The 18,862-nt window shown below is 41.4% G+C and overlaps 1 protein-coding gene across 2 annotated transcripts; it reads right to left on the minus strand.

Moving 5' to 3' along the window:
• Positions 1-2,016: 2,016 nt before the first annotated feature.
• Positions 2,017-17,849, minus strand: AMACR (alpha-methylacyl-CoA racemase). 2 transcript variants are annotated; one of them, XM_082651473.1, is made up of 5 exons: positions 17,174-17,849; positions 14,893-15,036; positions 13,195-13,355; positions 10,278-10,464; positions 2,017-4,401 (listed from the first exon to the last, which is right to left on the minus strand). In XM_082651473.1, exons 1-5 carry the CDS (start codon positions 17,508-17,510, stop codon positions 3,992-3,994), a joined length of 1,239 nt encoding a protein of 412 aa, XP_082507599.1. In that variant the 5' UTR covers positions 17,511-17,849; the 3' UTR covers positions 2,017-3,991. The 2 variants fall into 2 exon arrangements, with proteins under 2 accessions (XP_082507599.1, XP_082507600.1); XM_082651474.1 differs by having other exon boundaries at positions 17,252-17,845.
• Positions 17,850-18,862: the final 1,013 nt, after the last annotated feature.

The following is an 18,862-nucleotide window of genomic DNA, read 5'->3' on the forward strand; positions in this document are numbered from 1 at the left end:
AAAAATACCTAGGAAGGGCTTCCCTGGTGGCACAGTGGTTAAGAATCCGCCTGCCAATGCGAGAACACAGGTTCGAGCCCTGGTTCAGGAAGATCCCACATGCCACGGAGCAACTAAGCCCGTGCGCCACAACTACTGAGCCTGCGCTCTAGAGCCCACAAGCCACTACTACTGAGCCCACGTGCCACAACTACTGAAACCCACACGGCTAGAGGCCATGCTCCGCAACAGAAGCCACTGTAATAAGAAGACTGCGTGTCGCAACGAAGAGTAGCTCCTGCTCACTGCAACTAGAGAAAGCCCGTGCGCAGCAACAAAGACCCAATGCAGCCAAAAATAAATTAATTAATTTTTTAAAAATACCTAGGAATAAACTTAACCAAGGAGATGAAAGACCTACATGCTGCAAACTATAAAACATTGATAAAGGAAACTGAAGATGATTCAAAGAAATGGAAAGTCCATGCTCTTGGATTAGAAGAATTAACATTGTTAAAGTGGTCATACTAACCAAAGTAATCTACAGATTTAATGTGATCCCTATCAAAATAGCCATAACATTTTTCACAGAACTAGAAAAAAAGAATTCTAAAATTTATATGGAACCACAAAAGACCCAAAATTGACAAAGCAATCCTGAGGAAAAAGAACAAAGCTGGAGGCATAACCCTTCCAGACTTCAGACAATACCACAAAGCTACAGTTCTTAAAACTTCACACTATTGGCACAAAAACAGACATGTAGATGGAATAGAATAGAGAGCCCAGAAACAAACCCACACACCTACAGTCAATTAATCTACGACAAAGGAGGCAAAAATACACAACAGAGAAAAGACAGTCTCTTCAATAAGTGGTGTTGGGAAAGGTTGACAGCTACATGTAAATCAGTGAAATTAGAACACTCCCTCACACCATATACAAAAATAAACTCAAAATGTTTTAAAGACGTAAATATAAGATGTGACACCATAAACTCTTAGAAGAGAACACAGGTAAAACATTCTCGGACATAAATCGTAGCAATATTTTCTTAGATCAGCCTCCCAAGGTAATAGAAACAAAAGCAAAAATAAACAAATGGGATCTAATCAAACTGATGAGCTTTTGCACAGCAAAGGAAACCATTAACGAAATGAAAAGACAACCTGCGGAATGGGAAAAAATACTTGCAAATGATGCAACCAACAAGGGCTTAAGTTCCAAAATATACAAACAGCTCATACTATTCAATAGCACAAAAACAAACAACCCAATCAAAAATGAGCAGAAGACCTAATAGACATCTCTCCAAAGAAGACATACAGATAGCCAAAAGGCACATGAAAAGATGCTCAACATCGCTAATTATTACTGAAATGGAAATTAAAACCACAATGAGGTATCACTTCACACCAGTCAGAATGGCTATTATCAAAAAGTCTTCAAATAATACTGAAGACAGTGTGGAGAAAAGGGAACCCTCCTACTGTTGGTGGCAACTTGTACTGGTGCAGCCACTATGGAGGGTATGGAGGTTCCTTAAAAACCTAAAAATAGTGCTACCATGTGATCCAGCAATCCCACTTGAGTACGTATCCAGAAAACACGGAAACTCTAATTCAAAATGATACATGCACCCCAATGTTCATAGCAGCATTATTTACAATAGCCAAGACATGGAAACAACCCAAGTGCCCATCAGCAGACAATTAGCTTAAGGAGATGTGGTATACATGTACAATGGAATACTACTCAGCCATAAGAGAATGAAATGTTGTCATTTGCAGCAATATGGATGGACCTAGAGATTATACTTAGTGAAGTAAGTCAGACAGAGAAAGACAATTATATGGTATCACTTATACATGGAATCTAAAAAATAATACAAATGAATCTATGTATAAAACAGAAGCAGACTCATAGAAAGCAGATTTATGATTACCAAAGGGGGAAGGGGTGGAGGAAGGATAAATGAGGAGTATGGGATTAACAGATACAAACTACTATATATAAAATCAACAAGGATTTACTGCATAGCACAGGGAACTATATTCAATATCTTGTAATAACGTATAATGGAAAATAGTCTGAAAAGTATATATACATAACTGAATCACTTTGCTGTATACTAAACACAATATTGTAAATCAACTATACTTCAATTTTAAAAAAGAATGAAATAAAAAATATCTTCAATGTACATGTATTATATTTTTCAAACAGCTAATAAGTTGTCAGGACATAAATACTTCAGTTGTTGGGACCTGATTATTTATAAGGGGAATAGTTAGGTATTTCTTCTGACCTAGGGGCACCATGGAAAAATTACTAAGACACTAAGGGAGATGTGAACTAAGATGGTTTAGGACCATCTGAGGCTTGTGTCCACATCTATAAAATGGAGAAACCTGCCCTACCTTCCCCTTGTGATCACTGAAGAGCAACTGAGATACTGTATGTCACAGATGTAACATCTGTTCTCCACTCCCCCATCCTGATGGAACCTGGACTAGCTTCAGGAATCCACCCCTCCCTCAAATACCCACATGCTTCCAGGAAGTTGAGTCCAGGGGAGCTCCAGGAGCAGGTTGGCTTCATCTAAGGACAAGCCTATCCTCTCTGCCAAAGACTGGTGCAGGACTGGCTTGTGACTTATCCAGATCCAAGGAGACACAAGACAAGGTTTGCTGAGGGCTCCTGAGATGCTCTCTTCTTCTGGATGTTGCTGTGTGTGGAAATGAGATCCAGAACTTGCTACATGATGGGGAAAAAAATGAAGGTGAAAAGCTGGGTAGGGAAGTTGAATAGTAGTCCAGGGAAGAGGTAACAGGGGTCTGGATGAAAGCAGCAATGGGAGATGGGCAGAAGGATGGATATGGGAGCTCTGAAGGTGGAACTGACAGCACTTCACTGTTGAGTTTCATTCCTTTAATAAATATTCACAAAGTTTCCAGTCATGGGCCAGGCACTACTCTAGGAACTGGGGACTTAGTAATGAAACCCAGGAATGAAACCTACAAAGTCCTTCATAAAGCTTCCACTCTAGCCTGCACTGGTTACGGAATGAGGGCTGGGGTCAATCAGCATGTCAGCAGTGATACACAGTGTGAAGGAAAATGAAATAGGGTGAGGGGAGAGCGAGTGACAAGGCAGCTGCCATCCTGGACAGGGGTCAGGAAAGGACTCTCCGTAAGGGACATGTGAACAGTGGCCAAATGAGGTGAGGCGTAAGCCGTGGGGGCCTACTGGGGGCAGAGGGAGACAGCACAGGAGCGGAAGCTGGAGACTGGTAAGAGGAGGAAAAGTCTAGTTAACACTTTCAAATGCATGACGGTTGAGTTTACTGATCAAGAGACACATTTGGATGATACCAACAGGCAGCTACACACAGGAGCGGGTCTCGACGGAGAGGTGGCAACTATCTGAAGGAAATCTCAGGACGTTTTCTAAAATTCCAGTTCCAAGACACTGGCTGAATGATTTCCTCACCAAATGAAAAGGATCAGACTTTTCTATCTAAGGACATTCATTCTGGTTAACAGTAGAGACTAAAATATTTCAAGGAGTAACAAAAGGCGATTTTAGATTTAGATTTAGATTTAGATTTAGATTCTATTTAAAGAACTTTCTTGAAAGTTTTTCACAAACTTAAAAGCATGAGTGAACTTTGGGGGGAAAAAAGCTTTATTTAATAAAAAGCATTATATTAATTCACTTAAAGTATATTATAAATATTTTAAATCAACAAATATAACCAATCAAGTAAATTGGAAGGCAGAAAAACTGCCACAATTTAGTATAGGCCAACTAAAAATATTCCTAAATCAAAAACCATGATGTTAATCGTTTTCAGAATTCAATCATCACTTTATAATCAGCCTTGTTTCCTGATCAGAATAGTTGGACCACTGTGATATTGTTTTTTCATGTTTCCATGCATACAATTTTTTGCATTATTCTATACTATAAATGCAATATTCAAATTTATTTGAGTTGTGGGGCTTAGAAGTTAGAGATTAGCTCTTGGTTTATTACTTTCAATAATTTTATCTGACTTAAGCTGACTGATCTCTTCCTGGCTGAAGCCAAACTCTTTGAGTATCTCTTCAGTGTGTTCTCCTACAAAAGGATCCCTTTTGGACGAAGGGACAGCTGGGGTGTTGGACAGCTGGGGTGCAGGGCGGGGACTCACACCCTGCTCACTATCAATAATAAATGAGCCCCGATCTTTGTGGTGACCACAATGGGTAACCTCTTCAAAAGTCAAAACAGGAGTCACGCAGGCATCTGTGCCGTCAAAGATCTGACACCACTCTGCCTTTGTCTTCTTTGCAAATATATCTGCAAATTTCTTCTTCATTTCTGGCCAATCAGTTATGCTCATCTGACTGGGAAGTTCATCAGACTTTAGCCCAAGTCCTGAGAGAAAAACACAATTTCTTAAATTAGTATGCTTTGGGTAGAGTAAATATAATCAGTGAAAATGAGTTTTGAACTCACTATAGTCACCCAAAACAGGATGTTCTACAGGGTTTCTCAAATGAGTCAAAAGAAGAAATTCAAACTCAACTTGAAGTTGGAGCCAAAGGCTGGAGAAGGTAGTAGGGGTAACAGGATTCAAAACAGACTTTCCAAGTCTTTACCAAGATTTTATTATTTACATTTCAACCAAAATAGTCTATTTTTAATAGTCTAGTTTCCAGAAACTGACTTCTTCCTTCTGAGTAGGTTTTTAAAAAGAAATTTCCTCATGATGTTACTATCTGTCATATTGAATTAAAATAACTCCATGTGCTTCCCTGGTGGTGCAGTGGTTAAGAATACGCCTGCCAATGCAGAAGACACAGGTTCGATCCCTGGTCCAGGAAGATCCCGCATGCCGCAACTACTGAAGCCCGCGCACCTAGAGCCCATGCTCCGCAACAAGAGAAGCCACTGCAATGAGAAGCCCGCGCACGGCAACAAAGAGTAGCCCCTGCTCGCTGCAACTAGAGGAAAGCCCACCCGCAGCAACAAAGACCCAACGCGCAGCAACAAAGACTCAACGCAGACATAAATAAATAAATAAAATAAGTAAGTTTATATAAAAAAAAACCCATATTTCATATAGTGCTCCCAAACCCTACAAAAGCTAAAATCTAAACACTTTATACAAGACTACAGGCAGACCTCGTTTTATTGTCCTTCACTTCATTGCACTTCGCAGACACTGCATCTTTACAAATGGAAGGTTTGTGCCAACCCTGGGTGGAGCAAGTCTATGGGCGCCATTTTTCCCAACAGCATTTGCTCACTTCGTGTCTCTGTGTCACATTTTGGTAATTCTTGCAATATTTCAAATCCTCCACCAGCAAAAAGATTACAACTCATGCAAAGCTCAGATGATGGTTAGCATTTTTTGGCAGTAAAGTATTTTTTAATTAAGGTATGTACGTTGTTTTTTTAGACAATGCTACTGCATACTTAATAGACTACAGTATCATGTAAACATAGCTTTTATGCGTACTGGGAAACCAAAACATTCATGTGATTTGCTTTTTTCAGATAGTCCCTTTATTGCAGTGGTCTGAAACCCAACCCACAAAGTCTGTGAGGTATGCCTGTACCCCTGTTTTCAAGGAAGAAGTATAAGGATAAATGATTAAATTCAAGATTGCAATTTTATAAATAATGTTCATTTCTCTTTATTTTCGTCAAATAAAAGAGCTCTAGGAGGGCAGTGATATTTGACTCATTACTCTCTTACAACCCTGCTGTGACCTAGGAACAAAGAACTTGTAAAGTAACCAAAGACACATGCAAATTGTTCCTATAGCAAACAGGACAGAAAATTTTCAGCCAGCCAATCAACAGGGGGCACAGAGACTTTTTTGCTCTCTCAAGTATGAAGAACCTTGAAGGGCCCATCAACACAAGGGACAGAGAGGATGAAAGCATCCACCAGGGGATATCACAGGAAGGATGGCTTCTCTGCCCCATGACCTGACCTGTGCTTCCTTTATTGACTACAAGCACCTACCCCTGTAGATACAACCAAACTCCAGTGCTGATTAAATTATACCCAAGGGGACACTTTGTTGGGGTTTGGTGTAACTGTCATTTTTATTCCCTCTTGTAGAAGAGGGTTTCTAAATTTAAATTACGCATAATATTTTGCATAAGTTTGGCCAAGTTAATCAAGTAATTCTCACTTTTATCATCCTTTTCTCATCTACCATGTTGAAAAACAATGACCAATTGTAAGCTGCTCTGAAGATGCAAAAGTGCCTATGGAGGTAAGAAGACATGAATACTGCAGGCTCTTCTTAGTGTTTTGAGGGATATGAAGAGAATTCACATAGTTCTGAACAGCTGTGAAGAAACACCTGTGGGATATACAAGTACATTTTTCTCTGTGGCCACATGCCCCATTCAAAGCCAGGAAAGATATGGAGCCACAGTTTCAGGTTTATCACTAAAATCTATAAGGAAATGTTTCTAAGGGCGTCTTTCACTTTGCTTTCTCTTTCCTGATAGCCCCGAACTCTGGGATTAAAAAACACATAAAACGAGCAGTTGGCCAAAAGCATTTAAGTAGACCACAGCTACTGCTGGAAACATATTTGCATGCTTTTTTAAACAGTTTTTTAAAAACAAAAAATCAGAATGTGATCAGAATCATAAACTAAGTAAAACTGGAGTCAATAGTTCTCCAACAAACACTATACTTGAGATTACACAGATCATACTTTGTATACTGGAAAATACTAGGAATCAAGACCCCAGGCTCTACCCCTAACTCTGACACACCAGCTCTTCCATCGTCCTATCACCCTTTCTCAGCCCACAATTTCCCAGCAAGCTCAGGACCCCTCATCAAGGCCCCAGAATGAACTACCAGTGGTTTAGGGTGGGCTGCTTCCTGTGCTGCTGACAGCCTATGCGTAACTCTGAGTCCATTTCCCCATAGAGCACAATTATCGATTGTGGCTAGCTTTTATAGTACAATCAATATTCAATTTCTGCTATTATAAGTCAAACAGACTTTCAGAGACTGACCTGGGGATTCAGACACCATTTAAAACTTGGGAAAATAGTAGTTTTTGATTTCCAAAAAACTACCTTATACATACATGTATACACACACACACACAATTATACAAAATATTTATTGTTTTAAGTACACGTCATAAACTTTCTACTCTGTAACACAATATTAGGCACATATTAAGCAGTCAAAAATGTATGCTGCAAGTATGCAATGACATATGTACAAAGATTAATGCTTATTAATAAACAATAAACATTATGTGTTATAATGTAAACCTGGAAAAAACGTAAATTAACTTGAATAAGGAAGTGGTTAAATAAATTTTAGTACAGGTATACCACGGAATGTGATGTGGCTGCTATATAAAGAGGGTGAGGCTGAAGATCTTTGGTACTGACAAAAAAGGATGTCTTTGCTATATTTTTGAATAAAAATAGTTATTAATTATAAATTTATATAATTAAATAGATTATATATAAATTGTAAAAAAATTTTAATTGTGTTTGCATGTGCATAGGGAAAGTTCTTCAAGGCCACATCCCAAACTTTCCCAAAGCGGAAGGACAAGGGAGAATTTTTACCTCTTACTTTACAAATTCTGTATTGTTTACATTTCTTTTCGTTAAAAAAATACATTACTTTGAATTTTTTTCATTTTTTTTTAAATTGTGGTAAAATACACAAAATACAAAATTTACCATTTCAGTCACTATTAAGAATACAGGGGCTTCCCTGGTGGCGCAGTGGTTGAGAATCCACCTACCAATGCAGGGGACACGGGTTTGTGCCCCGGTCTGGGAAGATCCCACATGCCGCGGAGCGGCTGGGCCCATGAGCCATGGCCGCTGAGCCTGCACGTCCGGAGCCTGTGCTCTGCCACAGGAGAGGTCACAACAGTGAGAGGCCCACGTACCGCAAAAAAAAAAAAAAAAAAAAAAATCTCTATTGCTTATCTGATTTACTACAAGAGTCTCAAGAGGTCATGAAATTCTCAGTACTTTCAGACTTCTTTGCCCTGGAAAGCAGCAGGGGCATAGCACAGAGGAGTCGGAGCCTTACAAAAACCTTGTGTATTTATGTTCAGATACTGAGAGCTAAATGAAGGTATGTTCTCAAAGATCTCAGTATATAAGGTGAAATAAATAAATTAATACTACCTCAAAAAATCATTACAGATATGGGGGTTTGTCCAGTTAGGCCTGAGAGAGAAGTAATGTGTATGGGACAAGTACAAGTACTATTTTTGCAAATCAATATTGTAGAAGAAAGAAGATGCTGAGGCATTTCGGCATGGACTACGTAGATTAAACAAAAGCTGAACGAACTTGCTAAGTCCGCCGAAAGCACAAGCCACCTGCCAGCTAAGGATCCTTAGTGAACTTTAAAGGAAGAGAGGACATGAAAGATACCACAAAAGGCCGCGACTGCAAAACAACTGGAGGGGTTACAGAGTTTAGACTCAGGGGTTACAGAGTTTAGACTCAGGGGTTACAGAGTTTAGACTCAGAAAGAGGAAACCCGGGAGAAGATTACCACAAGTCAAGGGCTGGAGCAGTCTGCCTGCTACAAAATGAGGTGGAGTGTGGATGGTAGACATGATCATTCTAAACATGTATGTTTTTAAGAAAACAACAAAATACACCACAGAGAGGAGTTAAATTCTGAAATGACAGAGCAAGGACCTTCAAAACTTGGCTCCTGTATGAAAGCAACAAGAACACTGGCACAAATTGTCAGAATCAACATTTTCGTAACTCTAGACATTAACTAAAAGCTTGCAACAATCTAAGGAGCATATTTAAGAAAAAAAATGACTGAACTCAGTAAGACCAGTGAGCTTTGTGGTGTTATAACTTAGGCTAATTTCATCCCTCTCTCCCCAGCTCTGTGATGGCCTTGAAAACCAACAGGCTCTCAACAATGGTAGTCATGAAAATCAGTAGGTTAACAGCCAAGGAAGAGGAGGCAAAATGAGTTTGAAGCTCCCACAAAATCCTATCCCCAGAGAAGCGCCAATGTTTGGCCTGTCTGACAGCTCCCTGAAAATCCCCACCCTCAGGGCTTGTCTTTAGTTGATCTCACTCAGAGCTTACACTGCCCTATTCCTGAGACATTTGTCAAAAAAAAAAAAAAAAAGTCAGTTGCAACTGTCATTTAGAATTGCCTGTGGGTGGTGATAATAAAATTTCACTGAAGATTAGTTAATTTTATTATTATATTTAAATTCCCTATAGATAAAAACACAAGGTTTTTGTAAGGCACAGACTCCACTATGTTATGTATCTGCTGCTTCCTAGGGCCCTGAACCCCAGAGTGGGAGTGTTGTTCCCAGCACTCAGCCCCTCGTATAGCACTGTTCTGTCCAGAATTTTGAATTGACCTCTAGTCTTAGTCTTAATTTCTGGATGGAAAGGCATCCTCTATGATCTAGATAAACCATTTTGTTCTATGGTTTCTCTAACTTATAGTTAAGTTGGTGAAGTTAATATAGTTGATCGCAGAATGCTTTCTGAGGCTAGCAAAAACAGTCATTTCAGCGATATACAAATAACTCTGAGTAGCACTGCGCATCTGAAAAGCTGCCAAACACGGCGATAAAACTCCAAACTTAAAGCTGAAAGATAAATGTGCTGCAAGCAGCCTGTCACACCGCTTCAGAGTACATTCTACAACTTCTTAGATACTAAATTATCTGTAAACTTTAAATTCACATTTCACAGGAACAAAGTAACTTCAGTCCAATTATCAATTAGGGAAGAGGGGATCCCAAATTTTCCTGCTAACTTGTGGCAACATGTCAATAAGACAAGAATCTGCAAGAAAGGTAAACTGCAGAAGCATCAAGTGATGGTAACATATTCCAACAAACTCTCATTCACCAAAGTCTCTCTGTGCTCTGGTGACCCCGTCACTGAAGTACCATGAGGGACATTTATCAAGGAACAAAAACTGGTAGAACCAGTAGATCATTCCAGGGAAGAAAAGGATGTGGGCACACATGGGCAAGATAAATATCCAATACTACGGAGTATGAAATGTGATAAAAACACTGAACTACCACAAAAAGGATTATTATTTTTTTAATCTGAGCTATTTTACAGACTTGTAAATTTACTTGTCAATTTAAAAGATGGGGGAAGTGCCCCACAATATAATGATGGCTATAATTAGGTAAACTATAAGGTGGATATATAATAAAAGACATCATGAACTTCAAAAGACTCCAAAATAGTCCAAAAAACATCCACAGAAAAGAGGTACTCACCCCTGAGCAGCAGCTCATAGAACTGGGGCTCTAATGCGCCAACAGCCATGAACCCGCCGTCCGCCGTCCTGTAGGTTGCGTAGAAAGGCGCTCCACCATCTAACATGTTCTGTCCACGAGGCTGTCCCCACAGTCCTGTTTGTTGGGTTTTCCACAGAAAAGAACTGAGATATGCTGTTCCTTCCACCTTTGAAGAAACAGAATACAGTATAAATCCTGGCAATTCAACTATAAAAAGCATGATCGATTTCTACTTGAGTTTTTAAAAAATATTTGTATAAAAATGTTTATCTTAGAATATAGGAAGATTATATCTAATTATACAACTTCTTTGATATTTCAAGAAAGTGAGTTAGAGCAGGTTTATGACAGAGTGAGTTTCTGCACTATTCAGATCAGGGAATACTGTTCAGAAAAGACTTAAAGGAATTACTTTTGTTCTTCCTTTCAAATAAGATTGGCAGAATGCTGATAATTTTTGAAGCTAAGTGAGGGTACCTGGAAGTTCATTATACATTCTCTTTACTTTTATATATGTTAACAACTGTCAGGATAAAAAAGTTGAAAACAAAGCGAAAAGGTTTTTTTAAAAATCTATCATCTGATCTCAATACCTACAAACACATACACACAGATATATGAAGCATATCACATTTTAAAGGTAAATCACATGACAGTTAAATTTAGTTTGTTCTAGTTTGACTCCAAGCCCAAGAAAACAAATTTGAGTATTTAATATATCTTAACTTTAATAATCACTAGAAAGTTACAAAATAAACATAACAGTATGGGTGGCAGGTATATGGGTTTTCAGAGTACAGACAAACTAGTTTGGGAATGCCAACTTCCCACTAGTCCTGAAGTAACGGGAATGGATTCACAAACTCAGGTATGATTATCACAAGGCTGGATGCACTGGGCTATCTAAAGAAGACTACTTCCCCATCCTTAGGGCGTTATGATCCTAATGATTCTGGCACCACAGGGAGAAGGCCATCAAAGCATCCCTGTCTCTGAGGTTACCAACGGAGGGGCCCCATTCCAACTGTGAGCATGGGACTTCTCACAGATTCTGGCTGTAATAAAACAAACACAAAATATATCTTTAGGTACATCCCAGTTTTCCCGTTTAACTGGAGGAAGCTCATGCACACTTCAATTCATGGATCTGACATTTGTTGTCACCAAGTAGTGGAGTTTGTATAAGTGGCCTGTGGTGGTGCTTTTTTTTGAAATGGGGTTACAGAGATCTTAGAGTGTCCCCACATTTAGACATATGCACACAAACACACATATAGACACACACATATATATACATATACATATAGAATCTCTTTTACACACTGGATGTAGTGATGAGTCTATTGAAAACAGACGTCCTAACAGTGTTATGGGGCTGGTCTGGCTCACTCAGGATACAAACAGGCTCTAATTTAATTCCACCTTTACTTGGTGTCATAGGAGGATAGAGGACAAGAGACACAGCAGTTATAATCCTCATCTCATCATGAGGCTTCCCAGCACATACTTCTCTTCTCCCCTCACGCACATGTAGCGTGTGCTGCCACAGACCAGAGGCTTTGACGCACTGCAGCCTCAATTTCCCAACCTTTTATATTGTTCTCATCACGTAGGCCAATGGCCTGCATGCCAACACACAGCCCCCCAGGTCAGATGAGCACTCCCAGATCAGGAGTAAACACCATAAAACGGACTGCACATTCCACAGTTACCTTAACTCTAGTTTCTAAGGCAACAGTCTGATGAAGAGACAACTCCAGGTCATCACAGGCAGGCCTGGATCAAGGATTCTGCTGCTAAAGTCATTTGGAAACTACTGGCCCAAAAGAATAAGGTATCTGGGGACTTCCCTGGTGGTCCAGTGGTTAAGACTCCATGCTTCCAACGCAAGGGGCAAGGGTTCGATCCCTGATCGGAGAACTAAGATCCCACATGCTGTGCAGCACAGCCAAGAAAATTAAAAAAAAAAAAAAAAAATTAAAGAATAAGGTATCTATTTCCCCCAATCACCCTCTTCCTTCAGCAATCCTCCCCAGGGTTCCAAGGCCACCATCCACCGGGTCTTCCAATCCAGAGATGGGGGAGCCATTCTTGATTCCTCCCTCTCCCTTCATTGCCAATATCTCACCAAATCCCAGCAATTTTACATCTCAAATGTAAATCCTTAAATCCAGACCCATTCTACCATTAACCATTTTAGTTCTCGCCTTTTCTCTCTCCATCCAATCCATTCTCCACCCTACCGCCAAAGATCTGTCCAAACGCAAAGGTATAGTGACACTGGACTGGGCTCTCATCAACTAGCTGTGAGAACTGGGGCAAATTTCTGTGCTTTAGTTTCCTCTTCTTTAAAATAACAATGTATTCCAAGTGAAACTGCTGTCTGGGGGATCAGGAGAAATCACACAGGAAAAGTGCCTAGGATAACATGAGGCACGTGCATGAGGGTAAAAACACCGAAGCATCCCGACACTTGAGTCTCCCCTACACAATGCAGCGGGAAGGTCTAGACTGGCCCATTTTACTTGAGCATCATTAAGAATCTTCTCTACCTGCTAAGGGAGACTTCCTGAGCCCAGTTTTGAATGAAGATTTCTTGAAAACCATATCCTAAGCACAAGAGACAGCACGGGGAAAATTGTTGAAACACAACATAGAAATCAGGTGAGTCATGAAACGTTTAGAAGATTGACTCCACAAACAGATGATCAAAATATGACATTCTGACACATGTTCAAGATATGAAGCTATTTTAAAGAAAAGGCCATCCTTGGTAACTTGGATTCAAATTTCAAATCTCATTTATCTCGTCTTGTTCAGAAGAGGATGTGAGGCAGCCATGTATCGACCTCAGGAACAACTAGTAGGCTTATCATTTCCCCCAATCAACACTTACCATGTTGGCATCAATGACCTGACCTTTGCCAGAGCGTGTGCGTTCAAACAGCGCCATCAGGATGCCCAGTGCGCACATGAGGCCACCCCCACCGAAATCGGCCAGGAGATTCAGCGGGGCATATGGAGCCTCACCACTTCTGCCAATTCTTGATAAAACACCTACACCATTAAAAACAATCGGGGAACACCAACTGTAAACTTAGTGCCTCTTTTAAATAAATACATGAACATCTTAGGGGGAAAACCAATCTCTCTAGTTACTGTTGTAAGTGAAAACTAATACCTAATGCTTTTCTAAACCTAAACCTGTTCAGCATATTTATAAGGAGGCTTTCTGGGCTTCCCTGGTGGCACAGTGGTTGAGAGTCTGCCTGCCGATGCAGGGGACACGGGTTCGTGCCCCCATCCGGGAAGATCCCACATGCCGCGGAGTGGCTGGGCGTGTGAGCCATGGCTGCTGAGCCTGCGCGTCCGGAGCCTGTGCTCCACGACGGGAGAGGCCACAACAGTGAAAGGCCCACATACTGCAAAAAAAAAAAAGAGAAGGCTTTCCCTCTAACAACGTTCCTTGTTTGATTATTTTGTTTTCTCTAAAACTTTATTCCAACTAACATTTTCAGAATTCTGTTGCTAAGTTTTTATTCACTGGGTTTTGGGGGGGAAACGGTTGCTATCCACTTAGCACTTTATGGCTTAACAACAGTATAATGCACTTCCATTCTTATTAGAAAGAGATGCAAGAAAATAAACACAAGAAAAAGAAAAGGAATTAAATTTTTAAGTAGATGAGAAAAGCCAACTCTACACTCACTCTTTTCCTCAGCCTTTAAATGTGTACACACAGAAAATTTGAGACTTCCTTGACTCAGCAATGCAGTTCTTAGAAATCTAGAATTAGGCCATTCTAAGATATGTTTTTTTTTTTAATTTATTTTTGGCTGAGTTGGATCTTCGTTGCTGCATGTGGGCTTTCTCTAGTTGCAGTGAGCGGGGGCTACTCTTCGTTGTAGTGCACGGGCTCTTGGCGTGTGGGCTTCAGTAGTTGTGGTGCGTGGGCTCAGTAGTTGTGGCTCGTGGGCTGTAGAGCGCAGGCTCAGTAGTTGTGGTGCACAGGCTTAGTTGCTCTGCAGCATGTGGGATCTTCCCAGACCAGAGATCGAACCCGTGTCCCCTGCATTGGCAGGCAGATTCTTAACCACGGCGCCACCAGGGAAGCCCTAAGATATGTTCTTACAGGCAAAAACTCTAGTAAGGTGATATTATGACCTGAAAACCATGGGCTTTTTCTAGTATTCACAGAATTTCTAAAATCATGACTCAGTCAATGATTCTCAATAAAGTGAGGGACGAGGGGTATCAAAATCAAACTATATCTTTGCAAAATATAGAGCAACCCTTTCTACTACCAACAAGTCTCTTAATTCCTAGCAGGGGCTTGCTGGAGAATTAACTTCACAAATGTAGTCAGTAAACGTTATTAGTGAACACATTACCCCTTCAATGTGTTAAGGCAGGGGGAGGATGAGAATGACTGTTCCAAGACAAACCAACCCTTTTTAAACAACCACATGCTCTTTATTGATTCCAGCAAATATTTAAATCTTCACTTTAAAAAAATTCTTTTTAATAAGTGTAACCGTAGATCTTGACTGGGAACAAAATAAAAAGTGTAGAGAAATTATTGTTTTCAACATACCTGACAAAGCCAAGTAGTTGATGTCATGTCCTGCTACCCTAGAGAATCTTCCTGATTGGCCAAATCCACTCAACCTGGCGTAGATAAGCTTTGGATTCTCCCTCTGCAGAATCTCTGGGCTGAGCTGGAGTTTTTCCATCACACCTTGAGAAAAGTTACAATTTTTTTTTTTTAAGAGAGCATGAATTGAGGATGGGTATAATCCCTTCTTTGTGGCAAACATAAAAGAGCACTCTTGCAAGGAAAACTAGTAACATTTGTTGCGGGTTTATAGGGTATTGCCAGTAATTAAGGACCAAGAGAGTGAAGCCCCCATTTCTGGAATGTGTGGCTTCCCCCCGACCCCCAGAATGCTATTGCCCTCCAGCACTGCCCTGCATCCCTTGAGGCATACCCAAGCATCTTCAATCCTCAGAGTGGACATTTCATCCCTTTATTCAGGCCCTTTATAGTTCCCCAAATTCTCTCCTTAGTAATTTATTAGAAATGGTCTGTTCTTTTGGAAGTTACTCTGGGTCTTTGACCAAAAATTCACTTTTGGAAGCTGCTATTCCTTTCAGGACCTTTTCTATGTCTATATCCGCATCAGCGCCTGCTATACTTATTTATGTATGTATATATTCCATCTTCCCTATCAGCTCAGAAGCTCCTCTGGCAGGATCCATGCCTCATCTCTTTCCACAGGCTTATAATGTGCCTCTGCCTCCATAAAGCTATGATAAGTTACAAAAGAACTCTATTCCTAGAGTGGTGGTTGCCAAGGGGTAGGGGGCTGGGAGAGGGATGGATCGTGAGTTTCGGATTAGCAGATGAAAACTGGTATATACAGAATGGATAAACAACAAGGTCCTACGTATAGCACAGGCAACTATATTCAGTATCCTGTGATAAACCTTAATGGAAAAGAATATGAAAAAGAATGTATAAGTATGTATAACTGAGTCACTTTGCTGTACAGCAATTAACACATTGTAAATCAAGTATACTTCAATAAAAAATAAAAAAATAAAATAAAAAGAACTTTATTCCTCTACCTAGATAAACAACAGCCACAATCCCCTCCCCTGGCAGCTACGTCTGTATTCACAGCTGTACCCTCCTCCTAATTCCAAGATTGTGGACAAGTTATTTAACCATGCTGAACCTCCTTCAACTTCAAATATGGTATTATTAAATCATGACATAATCCTAATTACTAAATTATTACTGTTATAATCCTCAAATCTGAGGGTAAATGAATTGACACATTTAAATATGCCTGATGCCCACAGACATTCAATTCATCCACCAAACATTTACTGCCTTCCTGCTATATACCAGGCAAAGCTCTGTATTTGTACTTGAGCAAGATGACGGTGGCAGTTGTCTAAGAATAGATCAGAGTGGTGCTACACCCAAACATCAGCTTTAAAAAACGCTGCCAAGGAAGCTGCAGCAGGTATGAAGAGAAAGAATCCTGAGTCATAGGAAGGAGGAAGAATGATGGGATTGGTGATAACTGAAAGCTGGCAGGGGGAAAGGAAGATTTGGAGTCCTGGTTGAAGTACAAGTTTCTGATTCAGGCAACTGGGTGGACATTGGTTCCATTCACTGAAATAAAACACAAAGAGGAGTTTTATTTCACTGAAATAAAACACAAAGAGGAGTTTTCATTTTAGTAGGGAAGATGATGAGCTCAGTTTGGAATACGTGGAAGCTGCAGTGCCCGGGGGAAGGCCAAGTAGAAATGGACAGGAGCTGGGTATTCCGGAAGTCTGTGGCTCTAAAAGGGGGTACAGTTATAGATTTGGCCAACATCTGCCTGTAAAAAGTAAAAATAATAGGAATAGATAAGGTGGCTCCAAGCAGCAGAGTGTAAAGGAAATTGAGCAGAAGCTGGAACTTGGGAACACCAGCATTTAAGGCAGGGAGTTGTCCTGGGTCCGTGGATGGCTTTATGAGGTACACCAAGCTCCAAACGGTAACAAAATGACTATGTACCTATATGCAGCTTTCCGGGGAGAGAATCTATGGCTTTCGATCGTTTCTCATAGGGTTCACGATCCTCAAGTAATTAAGAATGGCAACTATAAGAGGGTGACTCAAAAAAACAGAAACTGGGAAGGAGTGAGAGAGAGGTATGAGAAGAGCAAAGGCAACAACAGTATCTCGGAATCCAAGTATGGAAGACCGTCTCAGTGGGCGAACGATCAGCAACAATATCAAATGCAACAGAAAGGTCTAGACAGACAGGGACGGAAAGGGTTCGGGTGGCAACAGGGAAAAGGTGTGCCGTGCCAACCCCAAATGCCCGGCGGCCTCCCTTCTTCGGGGAGCGTCCCTCGTCCGGTCTCGCGTAGCGTCGGGACCTGGGGCTCACCAGGGCGGAAGCACTCCAGCATCACATCCGCCCGGGCACACAGAGACCGCAACACCGCCGCTCCCCGCGGATGCTTCAGGTCCACGGCCAGCGAGCGCTTGCCCCTGCCCATCCGGCTCAGGTCGCCGCGGGTGCCCGGCCGGTCCACACGCACCACCTGCGCCCCGAAGTCCGCCAGGACCATACCGCAGAACGGGCCCGGGGCCAGGCCGGCCAGTTCCACTACCGAGATGCCCTGCAAAGCCATGGGCACCCGCATATCCTTCCGAAGGCGTAAGAAACGGAACGGCCCCAACGTCGGCCACTCGGGCCTGGGGCCCCCCCCCGTCGCACTCTCCCTCCGTCCCTCGGGGCCCCGCCCTCGAGGCCTCTCCCTTGTGCGCCTGCGTGCGGCCGCGGAGTCTGCGCATTGGGCGTTTCCTGGCCCCGCCTCCCCGGGTCCGGGGCCGTTAGTGGGCCGGCGGAGTGTTCGCTTTTTGTAAGTGCGGAATCCTAAATCGTGACCGGGCTTGACCTGGGGACCCCGTGGCTGGTCACCGACTTCTCAGGACGCTTTTACTCTCGATGTTGCGATCCCAGCTGTTGTGCGCTTTGGGTTCGTAAACCTCTCCGGCCCTGGAGAAATTAAAAGTACATAAATATTTAAGAACAATGCTAAAGTATTTTTTTCGGTGGGCTGCAGACTTCTTACTTCTTTCTTAGCCACCCGATGATTCACCCACAGATGGCTTGCGTATAGTGGAATATCAAAAGAACATCTGAGAGGGCGGTGCTCATCAGAGGCAAATCAGAGAGGTTTAAAAATATTTAGTTTGTCACCTGCCATTTCTACAGACAATTACGGCTTGGAGTTTTAGATTTTAATGCACATTTTTTAAAAGTACAATAAAATAATTCCAAATAGGCCTACTCCTTTCAGTTAGGGGTGCTCCAGGAACTAAAGGGAGACTTTTATAGAGTAAAGGCAAAGCAAGGAAATTATTCATTGGCTATAACGTTAAAGCCTGGTTGGCTGTTTGGGTTTGGTTCTTACCTTTGATTTCCGAAATTTGAGGCATTTACAGAGACTGCCAAGGGCATTAGAGCCACATCAGTCTAATGGCTTCCTTGTTTAATTAATTTAACACCTTTTTGTCCCCCTGTACCCCATGTTCCTACCTTTGCTCAAGCATACGTTTCCTTACCCCCATCCTCTTGTTTTATTTTTATTTTGAGAAACTTAAAGAAAGCGAAAAATACAAAAAATGCTATAGCAGACATCCAGACATCCACTAATATTTTTTCACAGTGGCTCCCAGTCTATTTTTCTAAAAAGTAAACAGTACAGATACAGCTGGTGCTAACACCCAGGATCAGATTCACGTGAATCAGATATCTTACCAGCATCAAGCTTTACTAATATGGTCAAAGATGCAGATCATGGAGATGATAAATGGAATATCTCCTGCCTTACCGGTAGACAAAGGATGTCACAGCCATCAATGATTACAGCCACTGCCAGACCTGGTGGCCCTGAGGGAACTCAGGAAGGGAAGAATACCTGCCATCTAGCAGCCATCAGGCTGCAGCCACTCTCTATGGTGAGCCCCAAGGAAACTCAGGATGTAAAAA

The sequence above is a fragment of the Grampus griseus genome, assembly GCF_964374135.1.
Source record: "Grampus griseus genome assembly, chromosome: 3".
NCBI lineage: Eukaryota > Metazoa > Chordata > Mammalia > Artiodactyla > Delphinidae > Grampus > Grampus griseus.

Bases quoted from the DNA above. Each gene is read 5' to 3' on its own strand.
- AMACR (XM_082651473.1), bottom strand. From the start codon at position 17,510: ATGCGGGTGCCCATGGCTTTGCAGGGCATCTCGGTAGTGGAACTGGCC. The intron at 10,465-13,194 runs GTAAGTGTTGAT...GTTTCTTCAAAG, and splicing joins AGGTCATTGATGCCAACATG to GTGGAAGGAACAGCATATCT. The intron at 4,402-10,277 runs GTGAGTACCTCT...TTTTTCTCTCAG, and splicing joins CTATGAGCTGCTGCTCAGGG to GACTTGGGCTAAAGTCTGAT.